The sequence below is a fragment of the Centropristis striata genome, chromosome 15 (assembly GCF_030273125.1).
Source record: "Centropristis striata isolate RG_2023a ecotype Rhode Island chromosome 15, C.striata_1.0, whole genome shotgun sequence".
Classification (NCBI taxonomy): domain Eukaryota; kingdom Metazoa; phylum Chordata; class Actinopteri; order Perciformes; family Serranidae; genus Centropristis; species Centropristis striata.
The window spans coordinates 34,532,866-34,554,123 of NC_081531.1; the positions used below are offsets into that span (position 1 = coordinate 34,532,866).

A 21,258-nucleotide genomic window follows, 5' to 3' on the forward strand; every position below is an offset into this window, starting at 1 on the left:
GATGTTGTACTGTTGCTTTTTGAATGTTCCCCCCTGCAGCTTGATGGCTGCTATAGAGTATTTCTTTATTCAGGGATTTAAAATATTTTTTCTGTTGCATCAATGTGCAATATGCATTCATATGCATCTTATAAATGTTACACTGAAATTTACTCCAGCCATATATGAGAGATGTACTAACATACAGTAGTGTTCAATATAATAGCAGTCCAATGTGACTAACTAGATTAATCCAGGTTTTTAGTATATTTTTTATTGCTACATGGCTAACAAGGTACCAGTAGGTGCAGTAGATTCTCAGAAAACCAACAAGACCCAGCATTGGTGATATGCAGCTCTTAAGGCTGTGCAGTTGGGCAATTAGTTGAAAGGGGTGGGTAAAAAAAAAATAGCAGTGTCTGCTGTTGACTTTACAAACTCCAAACTATTTTGTACAAACTTTTTTGTACAAAATAGTACTGTAACTGCTTCACATCTGTGTGGATGGAGTCAACCAACTTGTGGCTCCTTTCAGCTGTTATTCCACTCCAAGATTCTCTAACAACATTCATCAATTCATTTACATTTCTTGGTTTTGCTTCAGAAACAGCATTTTTGATGTCACCCCACAAGTTCTCAACTGGATTAAGGTCCACTCCATAACATCAATGTTGTTGGTTTGGAACCATATTTTGCTGGTTTACTAGTGTTTTTGGGCTCATTGTCTTGTTGAAACACCCATTTCAAGGGCATGTCCTCTTCAGCAGAAGGCAACATGACCTCTTCAAGTATTTTGACATATTCAAACTGATCCATGATCCCTGGTATGTGATAAATAGGCCCAACACCATAGTAGAGGAACATGTTCATATCATGATGCTTCACTGTCTTCACTGTGTTCTGTGGCTTGAATTCACAGTTTGGGGCTCATCTCACAAACTGTCTGCAGCCCTCGGACCCAAAAAGAACAATTTTACTCTCATCAGTCCACAAAATGTTCCTCCATTTCTCTTTAGGCCAGTTGATGTGATCTTTGGCAGATTGTAACTCTTCTGCCTTTTTTTAACAGAGGGACTTTACGGGGGATTCTTGTAAATAGATTATCTTCACACAGACGTCTTCTAACTGTCACAGCACTAACAGGTAACTCCAGACTGTCTCTGATCATCTGGAGCTGATCATTGGCTGAGCCTTTACCATTCTGGTTATTCTTCCATCTGTTTTGATGGTTGTCTTCCGTTTTCTGCCACATGTCTCTGGTTTTCTCTCCATTTTAAAGCATTGGAGATCATTTTAGCTGAACAGCCTATCATTGTTTGCACCTCTTTATACGTTTTCCCCTCTCAATCAACTTTTTAATCAAAGTACGCTGTTCTTCTGAACAATGTCTTAACGACCCGTTTTCCTCAGGCTCTCAAAGAGAAATGCATGTTCAACAAGTGCTGCTTCATCCTTAAATAGAGGCCACCACTGATTGAATGCCACACTGCTATTTTTTTTAACCCACCCCTTTCAACTAATTGCCCAATTGCACAGCCTTAAGAGCTGCATATCACCAATGCTGGGTCTTGGTGGTTTTCTGAGGATCTACTGCACCTACTGGTACCTTGTTTGCCATGTAGCAATGAAAAAATACTAAAAACCTGCATTAATATGGTTAGTCACATTGGACTGCTATTATATTGAACACTACTGTATACAGTATGTGCTCTGAGTCCAGACAGTTGCTGACAGAGCAATATTTTTCTAACATATGCTTCTTGTATTATGCCCAGTGGGGATAGCTGTGGAGTTGTGATTTGTGCATGTACAGAGCTGAGGGATCGTCTTAAGATGCTGCCTGTGATTCAAGTGTTTCAAGCTGGGTGACCAAAACAAGGAAAGCTCTTCCCAGTCTTTTCCAACGCAGGAAACAATCACATTTTTTAACAACATATATTAGATCATATGTAAAAGCACGGGGGTTATTTTCCAGTCTCATAGGATCATGCATTCCAGGTTAAAGCAGGGCTTTATGGACCCACTACCACCACTAACTTTTTAATGAGAGCATTTTGTGTGTGTGTGTGTGTACTGGACTCACCAGTATTACCCCTGTGGCATGTGAAGAGTTCAACAAGCACATTTTGAAAGGAAGACATTTTAATTAAAGAGACAATTTCCAGTCCACATATTTGCAGTCATGGACAGTTTCTCCACATGAACCCTACAGTCCTGTAAGTGCAGGCTGACTCAGCTTGATTGGGGACAGAGATAAAGCAGTTTCCATGGCCATGGGTGTGCCAGGATATCCATTGTCCTTAAAGGCAGAATGAGTCGGATTTTCAAGAAAACAATGATTCAACTACAAAAATAATCTCTCACTTTCTTCACTTACCTCACTTCCACTAGAAGTGTATCTTCTCTCTGCAGGTTTTTTATTTCCATAAAAAAAAGTGCTCTGTGCTCAGGACATGGGCATCTGGGAGTGAGGGCCTACTCTATAAAAAGGTAGCCATAAAATGCTAGATCATAAGCATACATCTTAAGCTAAGAAAATGTTGGACACAACGTGGAAAAAATGCAAATATAGCAGGGCGAAACGCCAAGCAGACAAAGCTCGTTCCAAAACAAGAGTGAATATGGGGTTGGCTTTTACCCATGTGCTTCTGATGGGTCATTAAACCGGGTAGAAAGGTTCAACTTTAAATGTTGTGTTTACAAACCGCAACAGACAAATCCTAATTATTCTGCTTTTCAGTGAGAATGAGAGAAATATGCTAATTATTTATCATAATGAAAAGATTCACACCTATAGTTGAACGCCGGTGCAAAGTCATCTGTCAGGTATCATATATTAACCCATAAGAACCCAGACCTGTTTATCCTTAAAGGAAAATGATGGGGGCTATACCACAGACCAAGTGGACCACATAGAACACATTTATGATGTGTTTTTTTTTTATTCTACCCCTAAATGTCAATGATCTTTGATGTGACATATATGATACATTGGGTGTTTATGGTATTTATGTTTATAATATCTCTTAAAAAAAAAAAAAAAAAAACTAGACACATTTTCTGCTTAGAGAGAGACACAAATTTGCCTTTTTCTTTGCATCTCCACAACATTTATGAAAATTGTGACATTAATAGTGCTGTCTAACAACAAATCATTTTCCAGATTTGTTTTTAAGTTAAAAAAAAATAAAAATTAATCAATAATAAATAAAAACAAATATCAATTTGCCTTTTTGTTTGCATCTCCATCTCATCAAATTTCTGTAATTTCCCAGCTTGGGATAAATAAAGTATATCTATCTATCTATCTATCTATCTATCTATCTATCTATCTATCTATCTATCTATCTATCTCAATTTGTTCAGGAAATCTGGTCAGAACAAGTTAAATGTAATACAGGACACCCTGTTAACAGATTAGAATTGTTAAATGGGTTTAAACTTAGCCTCGTAACAAAAATAAGCTACTTTTTCACATTTCTGTTTCCAGTCACTGCCACATTTTGGAGAAGTCTTGCTGAGGAATTTAATGAGTTAAGGTAAAGCATAAAGCTGAATATGGGAGATTCTAGAAGATTTAAAGTGTTTGTTACACGGGTGTCACCATGGGTTCTTATGGGTTAAATTTCATCCATCCATTCATTATCCTTAACCTCTTATCTGAACACCAGCTGACATTGGGTGAGAGGCGGGGTTCATCCTGGACATTTACAAAGCAAACATCATGCTGTATTGTAGAAGACCTGAAACAAGTAATTCAGACTATAAACCCATTAGAAACATTTTTACTGAGGTGATAAATCAAGTGAGAAGGGGGGTCATTTTCTCATAGACTTCAATACAATTGCACTTCTTTTTAAAGCCAGTAGAGTTGCCCCCTGCTGGCCATTAGAAAGAATGAAAGTTACTCATTGGATATTTCCACTTCTTCTTTGGGCAGGAAGCAGGGGTGCACTATTATTAAAAAAATGTTTAAAAAAACAATAAAAAGTCTGGCAGTAAAGATGTCATCACTTACCATCAAAAACAGTAAACAGCCCGAAGTTATTTAACAGATACCTTATTTACAAATACAGATAATAAACATTAACTATCTATATTTAATTTCTTTTACCATTTATTTTTACATTTATTTTTTCTTACATTAAATTTAAAGTTTTACTCGGAAAAAACAGAAAGTTGCAATTCATGCATTCAGTGGCAGTTGTAATTCAACATTCAAGACCTTTAGGCATTTAGATAATCCTGTAAAAAAAAAAATCTATAATGTCCTATTATATTAATTTACAGATTTCAACCCTTATTTATTTATTTTATTTGTAATAAAAGAAATTTACTTTTTTATTGCATTTGCACTTAATGTAGAAAAAAAACAAGAAAAACCCGGCTAATAGCTAAAACATTGTGACTGCTGGGACCAGTGGCCAACACAAGCTTCCGTCACAGTGTTACTGCACTCATCCCTGAGAATCTGGGTAAGGAGACAAAAAAAAGGGCTAGGAATGGAACTGCTTCTCCCTCAGTTTGAAAGGAACCAGCTGAGGTGGTCTGAACATCTCATAAGGATGCCTCTCAGGCACATCCATCTGGGAGGAGACCCTGGGGCAAACCTAGAGCTCAGTAAAGTTATTACATATCCCATGTGACCTGGGAACTCCTCAGAATAACCCAGGATCTTGAGTATGTGACTGAGGAGGATATCTGTGCCATATTATACATTTTTGGTGAAACATTCACCAAGCTGTCTTCAAAATGCTCTTTTCATATGTACACTGTTCAAAAATGTTTGTAGAAATTACAGTAAACCCCTTCAAATTATATCAGAAATGGGTCGTAAAATTAAAAATTGTATATCACTGTAGTAGACACTTTTAATTACCGTAAATCAAAGAATAGCACAAAACTGTAACTTTTACTGTCATTAACTATAGGAAACACAAAGTTTTGCTGTAAAAATATAACATTTTTATGTAAAATGAATGGAGAAACACCATGATGACACAATTACCCTAAAAATAACGGGAATATTCAGTCTAAATAACAGTTTTTGCTTACATTTAAATGTACAGTAGAAAACCCACTCTCTGTATTTTTTACGGTGAAGTTCTGGCAACCACAGCTGCCGGTATTTTACCGTAAATTAAACAGATTATTTTTTACAGTGTATGCTTCATGCACTAGGCAGTGTAGGCTCACCTCGATTAGCTCTTAAGGATCCTTCAAAGAAACCAAGCTGAATCTTAATTCTGCCCACTTTCAGAAAAGGGTCACTGTTCTGGATTCCCAGTGGCTCTGATCCCTCTTTTCTTCTGCTTTGTTCTTCAGGACTGCTGCAGTGTCTGTCGAGTGCTGAGAGGATACTGTAACAACATGCCCAAATAATGCACAGCCCTCCCACTGTTCTCCTCCAACAAACCACTTCACTACCTTTTGGATATTTTACAAGGTCCACAGTCTTTCATGCTGCACTGGTTGGTCATCTGTCTTGGCAACATACCTGTATTTTTATACATCTTTTGTCATTTTTGAGCTATTTATGTAGCCATCCTCTCTGTCTTTTATTTCTTTTATGTTATCGTATTGTCAGGTTTTATTGATATATGCAATCATTGACGTAAATAAATGAAAATAAAATGCCTTTTTGTTCACTGAATACACCATAAATAGATTACATTAGATTATATGAAACTTTAATGAACCCCAGGGGGAAAGTGGGTCATGGCAGCTGTGGAGAAGAGAATACACTTTAGGTAAGAGCAAATAGAAATGGCTGCATAACATCCAGAGGAAAATAACACAGGTATATGAAAAGGTTCTGATTTTGGCCTTCTAAATAGTGAATATACTATAACAAGCAATATGCAGTCCTTTATTTAAAAATTGCTTTATTTTTGCAGTTAATAGATTTACAGCACTTATGGGGTTTGTGCAAAATGTGCTTATCTGCAGATGGTGGAAAGTAAGCACTCAAATCTATCAAAATATGTAAATGCTTAATGCAAATTATTCATATTCTGATAATTTTACAATTGGAAGTAACATATTTATAGATGCACCCCAAACCACACATTCAGTTACATAACCAAATTATCACCTATTACCATATATTAGCTGCACCAAAAGCATGTTCTGATTCCTTTGCTGCAGGATTGGAAAAATAATGCAGAAAGTGTCTGGTTTGTCAGATCCCCCTGGGTGTTCTTGAGGCGAGGAAGCAAAGAAGGAAAGGCTCAGGTTATAATTTAATGTATTAACACTGAGTTCCTTTCCGACTAATCAGTCCAATAATATCACTCAATATCTTAATGATATCTGAATAAAAATTCCACAGGGAACCACATTCAGAGGAATAAAATGCTACATTACCAATAATTAATTTGTCACATGTGAAGTTGTCCCCATCAAGTACCTCCTATCATGTCAATCAAACTCCCACGCCCCACCCCTGTGGAACAAGGCTTGTGGACTTTTATGTCCTGAACTTAGTCTACCAGGTAAGCTTATTCCCAGGTTTTGTGCTGTACTTGACGCATCCCTAGCAGTCTGCAGCAACCACTATATATATATAATAAAAGCCAATGCCGTTTTTTTCCAATGGGAGGCGAGATTTAAAGGCGGACTGAAAGGAGGCATACCCTGTAAAACATGACTCAGGGGAAAAAAACATAAAGATCTTAAGCTCCTTCTTCTTTCCCGTGATGCACTGCGCGATTGTTTTTGTCTATGGTTTTTGTGGCAAGTTCGACAACTCTTTTTATAATTAAAAATGATTTAATAAATATACATATTTGGCAGAGGTATATTTAATTCCACCACAGTGTGAATTAAGAATAAAAAATAAAATAAAGTAAATAGCTTACGCACAGCTCCGACAGTTGTCCGACGTTGTAACTCGTAACTAAGGCAACAAGGAATGACGTGGTCCGCGGGAGAACAAACGCAAAAAGGAACTAAACAATCCACAACACCGGATCGTTTGACTTCTGATTTCCATTAATAGCTAATAGCAAAAGTGTTGAACATGGAGAGACATAACGTTGGAAAAGAAAAGCTCATAGTTCCCACTGACTTTATCTCATCAGCGATTTCAAGTAAGCTTCTTGTTTGTTGCTTCTAGCCGCATCTTTGGTTAACATGTGCTCCTTAACTTCAAGCACAGTGTCAGTTCAAGATGATGCTAGCTAACGTTAGCCTACATGCAGTTAGCATTTGTCAGCTCTGCTCTAGCGTTAACTTGTAATTCAATTCAATTCAGTTCAATTCAACTTTATTTATAGAGCGCATTTCATGCACAAGGCAGACTCAATGTGCTTCACAATACACATAATTACAGTTTAAAACAACAACAACAACAACAAAAAACACAGAAAAATCAAACAAATCGATTACAAATTAATTGAAGAGTGCAGGTAGACAAGCTATTCCATATTCACCACATATACACTTACTTACTCACACATGTGCACCCACTCCCACAACCACACATGCACACAATTCAACCAAATGCTGTAGAGAAAAGATAGGTTTTTAATCTGTTTTTAAAAATGGCTACTGATGTGGCAAGTTTAACTGTGTCAGGCAGGGTGTTCCACTTTCTTGGGGCATAAACACTAAAAGCTGCTTCTCCTTCTTTGGATCTGGTGTGAGGGATGAGTAAGTTGCCACTGCCTAATTAACAAGAACATGTTGTGGCTGGGAAGGTACGCTGTCATGCTGACTCTTGCTAACTTTCTTTAAAAGAAAAAAGTCCAGTTTGTGAAGACAGAAAACATCAGAAATATTCTGTGGCCCAACTAACAAGCATCATCAGAATAAAAATCTGAATCAGTTTGATAGCCAAGAAGTTTTTCTCTTACAGGGATAATACTAATAATAATAATACTTGACATTTTAAGCATATTTTGATGCCAGTACTTTTGACTGAAATAACATTTTGATTGAGAACTTAACCCTATAAAGCCTGAACCATGAAATAATTGCCAGAAAATTAAATTTTTGTAAAAACTGAGTGCTTATTAACCTGCTGACGAATTTTAAGAAATAAATAAATTGCATATATGAATTCTAATTTGTATCATATTTGATACATCAGTTCTTTTTGTGCATTTTGTTGCTCACAGTTTGTTTTTCTCGAACTAACAAAAACATATCAACCCTAACATTTTTAACCTATTAAGACTTTGACTTTTCCTTTTTCCTCAATCATGCAAAATACATATTTTTTCCATATAACACAACATCATACATCTGCAGATATGACGTTTTTTAATGCAGCAATGACTGATCCATTCGTGGAACCTGCATATCATTTTTGCTACATCTGGTATTTGTGTGCAATTTGTTGCTCAGTTTGTTTATCTTCAACACATGTATACATCAGGTTTTTGATGATGTAGAGGTCTCAAAAATAACTGTATCTAATATGATACACTTGGCTTTATAGGGTTAAAAACTTTTACGATGTATATAAATAACTATAATATCTTAGGTAAATGTCAACAAATCTGTATGTACAACGTTTATGATGTTAAAATATGTAATGTGTAACTGTTCTGCATTGAAATGTCATGCTGAGGCCATGACATTGGCATAGGACTACCCATAGCTAGCCTAAGTAAAGCATGCACACACATAATCATTATTTTATGTTATATAGGAAATATCCAGGAGGACCTGGTACCCCCATCTCATTTTGCATTAAGTGTCCCGTCTACTGGAGCACACAGAGGAGCTCAAACTGCAGGGACACCGCCAACCATCTCCTGGATAAACCATGGTGTAACATCTGCTCCATCAGGCGATCCAAGTACTGCCAATCCGTGGCGTGCCATCACTCAGGCCCAACAGGAAATCTTGGAACTGAGGAAGGAAAATCAGAGGATCATGATGTTACAAGGAGATGGCAGAGGAAGGAATACTGTGGATCAACCGTCAGACCTTAGGGCAAGGTATCCAACAGTATGCTTTAAATATAGTCAGAAATAACAGTTAGTGGCATATTGGGTACATGAATAGCTTTTTGTCCTCCAAAACAGATGTTCAGAGAGAAGTGAGCAGTGGTCCAGATGGGAGTCAGAGAGGCATCTGGAGGCAGAGAAGCACAAGGCCGAAGCTGAGAGGTTGAAGGGGCAGGTGGAGGCCCTGAAGGAGACTGCAGGAAGACACAGGGAAGAGATGAGAGACAGAGACTTCACTCTAAACAGGTGGGTTATATGCTTATGTTATGCAATTGAGTGGTTTGCAGAAAAACATTTCAGATATTGATGATGAGCCATTTTGAACGACTTAACATGGAATAACCTTTCTGTAACAGACAGAGCCACGAGTTGGAAGCAATGCGTGAAGAGCTTTGTAAGGCTAAAACTGAACTCAGCCAAACCAGAACAGAGCTCACTCACAGCAGTGCACAGAAGGAGAAAATAAGCACACAGGTAATGCTGTTTACCAACAAAACATTTCATATCGACACTGGTGTCGACGAAGATCACCTGAGAGTTACTGGCATCTTCTAACTCATTTTTGCAGCTTGTAGTCTGATGTTTTTAATACAGTGTTGTTGTCTTAATAATAGCTTAACAGTTTTGAATTGGCTAATTTAACTTTTATTTGTTTATTTAATTTGTGTCATTTTTGTTTCCTGTAGCTTGAAAGACTAAAGAGAGAGTCTGGTGAGGAAATTACAAAGCTGAGGAGAGATTTAGCGAGGAGCAAAGAGGAAGCCCAGGAGCTCACTCTGAAGGCTGAAATGTGCAGGTCACAGGCTGCGGAGGAGGCCAAACTGCAGAATCTTAGACTGTCAGAACAATGGGAGGAAATGCAGAAGAAACATGAGATGGAGGTGTGTGTATATTAGTATCCTACACTTCGTCCTAATTTCAATAAGAAGATTCATCATTTAAAAGTTTAATAATTAAAAACAAAATGGATTTTTTTTACTGTTTTTTGAATATACAGCTGCATCTCAATACAATAGAGCGTCTTGGAAAAGTCCATTTCCAGTAGTTCAAGTCAAATAGCCCCAACCAAGTATTGAGTCATATAGATGGACATAGTTTTTATTTTATTTTAAAAAGTAACTTTTGTAATATTAATTTTTTTGGGACACTGATAAATTGAGACTTGAACTGTTCATTCTGCGTGTAATGGATCTATATAATGTGTTATTTCCACTTTTTGAGTTGAATTACTGACATAAACTTTCTATGATATTCTAATTTATTGAGATGCACCTGTATATATGTTTAACAGTTAAATGTGCATAATTAGATACAGTGCTGCAACAAATATAAAGAATACAGTTTATTATTCAATAGTTACAACATAAAAATGGCTCAGTTTCATTAGGATGTCCCTTTCATATATTTTAATACAGAACAGTTACATATTATACCTTTTAACCAACATACACTTTGCATATACAGATTTTAGTGCTTTCAGCTCATAGCCCTGCACCCAAGAACACAAGTCAATAATGTATTACATAATTTTTTATATTTGTCTTAAAATTTCCCTGGTTTGGCTCTTTACACAATCAGCTGCAACAGTTGAATGCTTCCCACTGTGCAGAGGTGGTTGCTGCAAGAAAAACAAACGGTGAACTACAGGACAGACTTCAATTGATGACCTCCGAAGTGCTGCAGCTAAAAAGCACTCTGATGGAGGTATCTACTGAGAAAGATGGGCTGAAAGAACATTTAAGGTGCCACATTCAATCTAAAACTGACAAGCTAAACACTGTAAACACTTTGCAGTCAGATTTACTGATTTTTTTAAGGGGTTGTTGTTTATTTTTCAGCCAAATGGGACAAGCTTTTGAGACACAATCGGCAACGCTGCACAGCCTCAGAAATTACATCGGCCAACTTGCCCCAGAGAAAGGAGAGAAGGAACAATTAAATCAAGCTGTTGAGGTGAAGACAATATAACCAGTATTGATTGCAATCAGCCTACTGTAAAGTAATTGCACGGGGAAAAAAACGTAATAACTTGCTCTTTTCAGCAAGTTAAAGAAAGAATTGTGGAGCAAATAAGTGTTTTATTTATGAGTTAACATACTTCCCATTCTGTGTACAATTATTTCTAATTTTGTAGAGGCTGAACAAAGAGAAAGCAGCTCTTCAGATGACCACAGAGCTTTTGACAGTCAGGTTTAACGCTGTGAACGAGATACTCGCCCTCCAAGAAGAGAAACTAGTAAGTGTCAAGTAAATCACAGTGCATGATACAAGGCTATGCAGATATTGCAGGGTTCCTACATTGAACATCAGCTACTTTTTATTATGTGTTGTTGGCTTTAGGCTTTAAAGTTTTCAAGCATAGTCTTATCTCAAAAGAATAATATCAAGTGTGCTTCATAGATCTTGAAGACGCTCACGACAGCCTTTTACCAAAGCAGACCACAGGCTTTAAGATTGATGATTGAGTTTTGACAGGATGGCAAAGCACTGCAGGAGTAATTCAGTTGACTGAACACTTACCTGAGGCGCTCTATCCAAATGTTGTGTATACCTCTGCAGGTGACATATTTTCTTTCTCACTTTTGAATTAATTTTCCTACTTTTAAGACAATAAATGCTATCTTGCAGAAACTTTAAAGTTGCTTGAGCGAGGTAATCGTCACAGTTCAGTGTTTCCCACAGGATTTTATGAGATCCTGGGGGGTGGGGCACCGAATCATCTAGGGGGGGTCCAGGGGCATGCATCAATCTTGTGCACTTTGAGAGCTAAATGAGAGCAAACACCTCACATAACATTTTTCAAAGTTGGGAAATATTGTGATTTCTCCACTTAAATTTGCACTAAGTTATATATAGTATATTATTACTATTATTATTATTGTATATTTGTATATTGTTAATATGTCTTTTCTTAGATTGTTTATTTTTTATCTTTATCTTACTTGTGTGAAACTTTGCGGCTGTAACAAAGAAATTTCCCCACTGTCGGATTAATAAAGTCAAATCTGAATCTGAATCTGATATAGAATCCTAGTGTGTCATTTTTAATTGCTTTCAGCATGCTTTCCACTGGACATGGAGTAGCCAGCCAGTGTTGGAAAAATAGCTGGCTAGGGGACGCCCCCATGTTTTATGTAAGGCATCTTATTTTGACAGTCTTGTAAATTCTGTGGTGGATTCTGTTAACACACTATGCTCTTATTTTGAAAGCTGCATGTGTTTAGCTACAGGAAAGTAATTAATCACTGTTTTGAAAACTCTTCTCTGATGGTTTGTGTATATATCTGTTGGATAAAGGAAAACACACTCAGCGTTGTAAATATTCTTCAGCGTGCTTTTCAGAACATCAAGGATAATGTTGTAGGTGATAATTACCTATGCTTATATGAAACATTTGATAAGGTGGTGATGTGTGTGTTCACTATACAAATGTGTGTTTCAATAGAGCTCGACAGACCTGCTTGTGAAAAATGGATCTGAAGGCCTTCGAGTGCTGCAGCTCTGGAGGGACAAAGTGTTCAAGTTGTGCATCCAGCTTCGCTCAAAGGACATCGAACTCAGAGGAGAGAAGGACAAACTTCTTTCAGAAGTAAAAAATCTGTTAATATTTTGCATCCCAAACATGTCCAATGTGTTTGAAGCTATTATATATATATATTATTTTATTTTTTTACTTCCTCCTCTTTACCCTCTCTCTTTTATTATTATTTATGTATTTTATCTGTTATGTTTATGTGGTCAGTTTATTCATTTTATACGGACTATGTCTAAATATCTAAATACTGTATAGCCTATTTGGTTTCATTTTGTGTGACTGTTGTTTGGTCTTAAAATCATACAATTTAAATCTAAGGATGTGTACAACATGTTTAATGTCGACACCAATGTACCCTGATGTCCCTGTTTTTTTTTTTTGTATACACATCAATAAAAATATGAAACACAATGTGTTTGAAGCTGTATCAACGGTTCGGTACTGTGTTGCTGTGTTTTAGGTCAGATTCATGGAGCAGCAGTTCCAGCAAGAGCAGCACCGGGCTGCTGTGCTCCAACACAGTCTGGATGACAGGATAGCTGAGCTGGACCTGGAGAGAGTAGAAAAGGAGGTTAGTACCAGAGCAAGTGATGTGATTTACGTGGCTGTCTACAATTTTGATGATGCACAATAAATTTGAGGCTGCTTAGCAAAGTGATAAACACTCATGCATTTTTACCAGAGCAGAGGGTGCTGACTATATGAAAACTTTAGGTTCAAGCAGCTGGGCACGAAGATATTCTCAAAACTGAGCATTACATTTGTTTCTGTTACTATATTATAATATGGATGTGTGATTTTCTTGCCAGACATTGAAGCATGACTTGGCCCAGCAGCAAAAGGAAAACGCACAGCTAAAGTCACAGAGCGAGAAAGAAGAGGCTCAAGTTAAAACCCTGACAGAGACAGTGCGCAGGTAAAACAAATTTGCTGTATTTTAATTCAAAATTGAGAGGATTATGTTGTAAATTAGAGGGATGAAAGGAAAAAAACAAAGCCATTGTCACTGTTGAAAGCATCATTACAGTCTAGGCCGTGTTGTCACACATTTTGCCTCACAGGTTCAGTTTGGCGTTTGAAAGGAAAGTGGCAGAAGTGGACGCAGCCCAAGCAAAGCTGGACACTTTGACCCAGAGGCTAACGTTTGCTAAAAGACGCGTGGAGACAACCCAAGGTGAAGGCAAACTGGAGGTCGATGGGGTGATTGCAGTGCTTCAGCTTGAATTGCATATTTCTGGTGAAGAAAGTATGTCACAGTATTTTTGTTTTTCAGGTTTGATCATGAGGAGGGCGGCTCTGCAGAGAGTTCAGCAGGCCAGTAAACAGACAGAAGAAGCTGCTGACAGGTACCAGCTTTCACCAGAATGCATCTTAACAATTTCTACCCAATGCAAGAAACCCTGTTTTTTGTCTCTACTTTTACAAATGAATTTGTGGTAACACTTTACAATAACCATCTAAGTAATGTTTATAGATGGTTTATAAACCAATTATTAACCATTTACAAAGTGCTTTACATATTTAATCGTTAAATGTTTTCAACCAATTTCTTAAAGGTATATGAATCATTTCAAAAATCATTAACATACTTAATATGGAGTTAAAAATATTAAAATGGGTGCAACTAAAACCATTTATAAACAATTAATTATAATTTAATTGTTTGTTAATGGTAAAGTAACTATAAACTTACATTAGTAGACATGTTTATAAATGAATATACATCTATTTGCCATTTATACATGATTAAGTTAGTTAAACATTAATAAATTATGTATTTACCGTTGTAAATGGTCTATAAACAGTTTATAAATGATGATTAAACATTAATAAACTATCTGTTTACCGTTTATAAATGATGGTTATTGTAAAGTGTTACCGAATTTGTTAACCAAGGACTCTCACGAGACTGAATGCTAAGAATGTATGAATGGATACAGTTTGTGCATATTTTTATGTGATTATATGTGTGCTTTAATTATTTTATTTTTTTCACAATTAGGTGTTTTGTTATGTCTGCAGCGAAATGCAATATTATTTTTGTTAAATTAATTGAGCACAATAATTTACCCTGTAATGGCAAAAGTAACACTAAATGCAAGTGCACCAAGTGCTGACCTATTCTTATCAACCCCAAATAGTCAAATTGTGAAATACAATGAAGAAAGCCAAGCATCTCTTTGCAACATTCGTGTGGCGTTTTAGTACTTTTACTTGTTAAGTGAATGAAAGGAATCATTACTGGCCAGATTAGGAGTGCATTAATTAGTATTCATTAATACAAAAAAACCTTTCAGCACTAATTCAGAGAATTAGTAAGAATCGTTATTATACGCTAAATGTTTTGCAAATAAAGACACATTGCTGGTGTGGCCATGAAAATATAACATCATATAAAAATATCGTTATGTTGGAAGTAGGGCAGGGTAATGTGGATGAAGTCAAAATGGTGATATTAATAATAATATTTTTTATGATACTGTAGGCAAGGCAAGGCAAGGCAAGTTTATTTGTATAGCACAATTCAACACAAGGTAATTCAAAGTGCTTTACATCAAAAAAACAGCAAGACACAATTGAAAACAGTAAAAACAGTCAGTTAAAACAGGGAAATAGAAATAAAAGTATAAATAGGATAAAATAAGATACAGCAGGATAAAAAAAAAGGGATAAAATAATAAAAAGCACAAGTCAGTAAAACATTGTTATGCAAAGTCAATCTTGTCTGTGGTTATAAGTCTACATGGAAGAACAGTTTGGCTCCCTTTGTTGTACACCATACAGTTGCTTCTCCACCTCTCTGTTTGCTCCTTTATTTGCTCTACCATCTTTTTTCTGTTGCCTTGCAGCATCACAACCCTTCAGACAGAGCTACGTTTGGTGTGTGAAGAGAGAGACAAGCTCACACAGGAGCTCAAAAGAACCCCGGAGCTCATTGAAAAAGCTCTGGCCGACCTGAAAGAACAGCGTGAGCACCCTCACAACACCTCATTATAACACATTATCTGTTGGCTAGCCACGTTCTGGCAAATGTATTTGTCTTAGTTTACCTCTGTACATCCTCCTCAGATGAAGGCAAACTGAGGCGGCAGCAGCAGGAGGCGCTGGAGCAGAACTGGGCGGAGATCCGGCAGGCTGTGGCGGGCAGAGAGGAGGCCGAGCGGAGCCTGCAGCAGACCCAGGCCCAGCTGGAGGAGAGCAAGGTCAACCTGGAGAAACTCGGCTCTGAGCTGCTCAGCCAGCAGGAGCACAGCGAACGGGGTGAGGCAGAGGCTATCTAAAGCCACATGACTGTTCACCAGCCTTGACTTATCCAGGGAAAGCAGACTGAGCACTGCTGCTCCATTTCAGAAATGCCCTTCGTCACCGTCTCCACACCTGGCCACTCAGGTGTCCTTAGCTTCACCGCAGCAGTTGGGGATTAGGTGACATGCTCAAGAGCACCTTGACTGTAGTCGATCAGGGAGAGTTACTGAGTTTCCCTAATATGTTTTCCCCAGTTGGCTCAAGGATTTAATCTGGCTCTTTGGGAGCTTCTTAGCTTTAAACCTGTATTCAAGCCACAATCTTTCAAGTATCTAAAACAATAGTCCGGTTGCCTATGTCAGTAGTTCTCAACCTTTTTGAGTCGAGACCCCCAATTTAACATGCATGTTGTCCGCGACCCCCGCTCACTGAACAGAATCTCACAGTTCAGATCACCCAAAAAAGAAACAAAATGACCAAAAAAAGACACAAAATGACTAAAAAAAGACACAAAATGACCAAAAAAAGACACAAAATGACCAAAAAAGACACAAAATGACCAAAAAAGACACAAAATGACCAAAAAAGAAACAAAATGACCAAAAAAAGACACAACTTACCAAAAAAAGGCACAAATTGACCACAAAATGACCAAAAAAGACACAAAATGACCAAAAAAAGAAACTAAATGACCAAAAAGACTAAAACACATGAACACTTTAACACAGTGGAGACAGAGCTGACTTCCAAAATGACTTGGCGACCCCCAGAAATCATCTCGCGACCCCAATTGGGGTCGGGCCCTCAAGGTTGAGAATAGCTGGCCTATGTGACATTCAAACAGGTTTTCTTGCTTTTATCACTCCGCCTGTTCATTCTTGCCATCAAAAGATCTTGCACTAATCCACAGTAGCTATAAGTGATGGAGGACAAAACCCACAGTCTTTATTTTATGTACAAATGGAACCTAAACATTTATCTGAAGATAATATGAGTTAATCTCCTAAAGTTACAGTTAAAATACCTGTGTTTCCCTGTTGGCCTGCAGAGTAATAACAAGAATCAGTTGCCATTATATCCTACACACTTCTTGTTTATATTGATATGATATGTACAAGCACATCCAGCAGTTATGGTTCAACATTAGCATTCATTAGTAGTCGTGTTCGAATCTACCTAAGGCGCCCAGTCCAATACTCGCTCTCCTTCTTTTGCTCTGTTTTGCTTTACACCTACTCCTCAGGGAAATATAAGGCTCTTTAGCTTTAAAATGCTCCACTCTCTTTACCAGCAAGACACTTATTGTTGGTTCCTGCTGTTTGGGGCTGGACATGTAGCTCACAGTTGGTGAACCAAAACAGTAAAGTTGTGTGTCGAAAAAAAGTAAACAATGACCTAAAAGTCGAGGGAAAGTGTAAAGACGGGTGATAATTCTCGCTGTTGGTTTGTCCTTAGGATAAACTCCTCTCATATTCATGTCATCATGGGATCTAGTAGTAATATAAAGGTATTGATTATTGTGGCAAACATTAAATCCACACTGTTGGATTTAATTTCCTTTGAACTACAGGTCTTAAATTGCTTCACTGTTCCTCTGTCTTTATTGAAAGAAAAGATGAACAAATATTTGCCACTAGCTGTAATATAAAAAATAAATAAAAATGCCTTTTTTTCTTGACTTTCGGGCTGCTGCAAACTTGCTTCATGCATTACTGTGGATGTTGCATCATAATAATTGATACATTTGGAATTGATTCAATGAGCTTGAATTTATGGAGGCCCTGCTGTCTATGAGAATTTGCAAACAGATGCAATAAAACCCAGTTTATCTGCAGAAGTACATAAAAAATACAGCATTAGACTCTGTTTCTCAGTGTGTGAGATACTATATTGAGAAATGGTGCGTTTGTTGTTCACCTTCAGCCCTGCAGGAGAGAGTGTCTGAGATTGAGGACCGCTGTGCTGCGAAGCTGAGAGAGATGGAGGTTCAAGTCAATACTTCCAGGAGAGAGCACACGAAAGCAGGTAGCAGGATTAGCACCATGCTACCTCAGCCAGCAGCAGCTTAACATGGGGGGATAAAGTCATATCTGTAATGCAGGCTGTGATCTAATATGATTGGAATTGTTTACACAGTATATAGCAGCATTTCCCTGTGGCTTTTCATGTCTGTATTGCCTCTTGCAGTTATGACTTTGCGGCAGTTTGAGAGAGAGGCTGCAAGGAAACAGGATGAGATGAGAGAAACTCAACAACACACAAAGAGGGGAGTCCAGAATAAACAAGTGAGGGAGACAGAGAGAGAGAGAGACAAAAAACTACTGCTGGTAAGACTTTTTAAAGCAAAGGACAGTCGTCTAGGCCTGGGACGATAACAAATTTTGCTGGACGATATATTGTCCCACAAATTATTGCCGATAAACGATATTATTGTCAACATGATAATATATCATAATAATGCACACCCTTTCAAATACAATACACTTTTATTTCTCAGTGTTTTTTACCATTGTAATTGTAATTTTAAGAGCGTTTAAATATCCTAAATAAATAAAACAAACATTTTTTTTTTTTTTTTAAAAGGGCAGCATTTATTTTGCGATGTAGCAAACTCCACTTTCTGTGAGCGCACAGCGTTTATATTGACTTTGTCGACCAGTGTTGACTGTCGGGACGAAGGCTCTGCATCTCCAGGTGCAGTTTTTTTCCCCAGCTGGGAAAACTGGGTCGGGTGGTTCTGCTTTAGATGGGCATGCAAGTTTGTTGTGGTGGCTTTTTTTGTTGCCACCACTTTTGAACAAATTGGGCATACAGGCTCGACCGTGTGTTGATGGGCTCACCTTTTTCATTCGGTTTGAAACCGACATATTCCCACACCGGGGCTGTGGCATTTGGCTTTGCAATCATCTTTTTTCCTGGCGTTGCTCCGCACGAGGCTCACCTGCTGCACTCTGTGTGTAGCCAATGCTAGCGGCCCAGCCTTCTCCACAGAGACACAGAGACTGGATGACTGACAGGAGGGTTCACTCCGCTCATTCTGCTATGGAACAAAAGAGATCCAGCACAGAGTGAACCCTCTTGTCATCCAGCCTGCTTGGAGGCAACAGACAAGGAAAACAAACACGCATGGCGATATATCGAGGCCGGCAAAATTATTGAGTTCATTTAATTTATCGTGCGATTAATTGATTTATTGATTATCGGCTCAGGCCTACAGTCGTCTTCATTTCTGCTGATGACCTCCTAAGACCTGAATCTGTTCCAGGCCACTGCTGCGGAAAGCTGGCCGACAGGTGAGTATACAAGAGCTCTACAAAACTCTGCTGCTGCCAGAGAACATGGAGAACCCCCCCAGGAGATGAGTCACCCCGTGGGAACAAAAGTACCTGCAGATGGTCAGTAGTGTCCTAACTCGTCATGCATCAGATGCGTCCTAATATATATATTTTTTCATATATATCTTTATTGGGTTGCCAGGACATAATACATATTCAATCAGAAAAGGTACAATTCACCCATTTTTCCCCCTTTTAGAACAACCCCCCGCCCCCCGAACCAGAGAGTTACATTCACATAAAATAAGCAAAAAACAATAAATAGTAATGATAATGAGAAAATACAACTCTCTCCCCCTCAAAGAAAAACAGGAGGGGTGAACAGTAGCCGAATAAATAATAAAAAATAAAAATAAAAATATACATACATACATATACATACACATAAAACCAAACCAATAATAATAATACTAAATAAATAAATAAAATAAAAAGGGACATTTAGAGGAGATATACAGAATGCTTGGAAAAAAATAGCTATAACAATTTGTATATGTTGTGCCTAGAGTTTGATCACCAAATCACTATAATAAAAACAATTACTGGCCATTTAAAGGTTATATCAATTTATCTTAATTAGAACCATCTATGTTGATCATCTAACGATGAAATAGACTCAATTAGGGAAAGAATAGGATTCCAAGATTTATAAAAGTTGTCGGAGCACCCCCTAATACTGTACTTGATTTTTTCTAAGTGTAGAAAGGACATTAGATCCTTTAGCCAAGAGTTAGGGGAGGGAGGATTCTTATCCTTCCAATGAAGTAAGATACGTCCTAATATTGACACAGACATGACTGATCTGTCTTGTTTCCTGTCAGGGAGGCTCCTGTCTGTTTTGGAGGAGCTCCATTCTCTCAGTGCTGCAGTGGTTAACAGCTCTGAGGACTCTGCGGAGGAGGAGGAGGGACAGAGTGACAGCGTGGGACCGTCTACTGGCAGTCTGCACAGCTGATACCTGACGATGACTCACTGCAGCCTGTCAACGCACCTTTCGTTTGTACAAAAGGTGGGCAGTGTTGAGAAAAATTCAGTCAGTGGAAACAATTTATTTGAGCCAAACCGCAGAAAAACCACGCATGTCACATTCCTTCAGGGTGCAGAAGAAGAATGATGGCTGTCTGCTGCAGACACAAATAAGAATCCAAGCTTAAAAAAATGTGTTTGAATAAGTTTTCTGCATCTGTCTCCAGTATGACTTTTAATTAAAGATGATACTGGTAATACAGGGATGGACATGGTATTTAACTCGTAAACAAAAGTAGAATTAAATGTTTAGATATTTATGTAAACACCAAGGGTTTCAGCTGTAGAATAATCTGGTTTTTCAATATCTTGCTTGGATTAAATCACCTCAACAATAAGACAAGAAAGCAAACATTTCCCTTTAAAAGAGAAAATATAGTAAAATAAACTATTTTTTTTATCATTGAATCAATTTAAAAGCATAAGTCTAAAGGTTATGCTTTTACTGCATATAGAATAATATCATTTGTGTTCATAACAAATAATGCAATATGGAAAGATGGTGATGACTTGAAAATATGTGACTAGGTTTGTGAGTTATTTGAAAAAACCCCCAAAACAAACAGCTGACATCCTTGAACTTGTCCTGTTAATGTGAATGGAAGTCTGCTGTGTTGACTTTGATCATCAAAGTTTATGCAATGGTCCAAAATCTTTGTTATGCAGCAATGTATATCTTACTTTTTTCTTGTGAGCTAATAAAATATTTTTATATTGCAATTCTATGGCGTAATCTAAAGGAATTCATGACTTCATATAAATCTCATATCATCATCATATTCATACTTGATTCACAACTGTTTGCCAAATGCTGTAGCAGTTTGGTTTAGGCTCAGATGGTGAACAAGATCTCTAACACATAGAGACAAAACATATTTGATACTGAGGCATAGGACTGGGCGATATGGCCCTAAAAGAATATCACTATATTGCAGGCTATTTTTGCGATAACGATATTCTTGAAGATATTAGGAAATACTTAAAAAGATAGAAAATGTGATTTTTTTTGTAGTCTGTAAAGGTTATTGCATGTTTTATTTAAGGCATCTTATTTTGACAGTCTTCTTGTAAATTCTGTGGTGGATTCTCTTAACACACTGCGCTCTTATTTTGAAAACTGCATGTGTTTAGCGACAGGGAGTAAGTAGCTTTTTGTGATTAAAACAACTTTAACCACTAC

The 21,258-nt window shown here is 37.5% G+C and overlaps 1 protein-coding gene across 1 annotated transcript; it reads left to right on the forward strand.

The window, feature by feature from the left end:
• Window positions 1–6,785: 6,785 nt before the first annotated feature.
• cchcr1 (coiled-coil alpha-helical rod protein 1) lies at window positions 6,786–20,798 on the forward strand. Its single transcript, XM_059351136.1, has 19 exons — window positions 6,786–7,070; window positions 8,636–8,927; window positions 9,015–9,182; window positions 9,293–9,410; window positions 9,623–9,817; window positions 10,515–10,678; window positions 10,775–10,889; window positions 11,071–11,172; window positions 12,382–12,525; window positions 12,932–13,042; window positions 13,281–13,387; window positions 13,533–13,645; window positions 13,745–13,817; window positions 15,321–15,439; window positions 15,541–15,732; window positions 17,641–17,742; window positions 17,905–18,044; window positions 18,983–19,112; window positions 19,874–20,798. Exons 1-19 carry the CDS (start codon window positions 7,001–7,003, stop codon window positions 20,005–20,007), a joined length of 2,589 nt encoding a protein of 862 aa, XP_059207119.1. The 5' UTR covers window positions 6,786–7,000; the 3' UTR covers window positions 20,008–20,798.
• The last annotated feature ends 460 nt before the right edge of the window (window positions 20,799–21,258 follow it).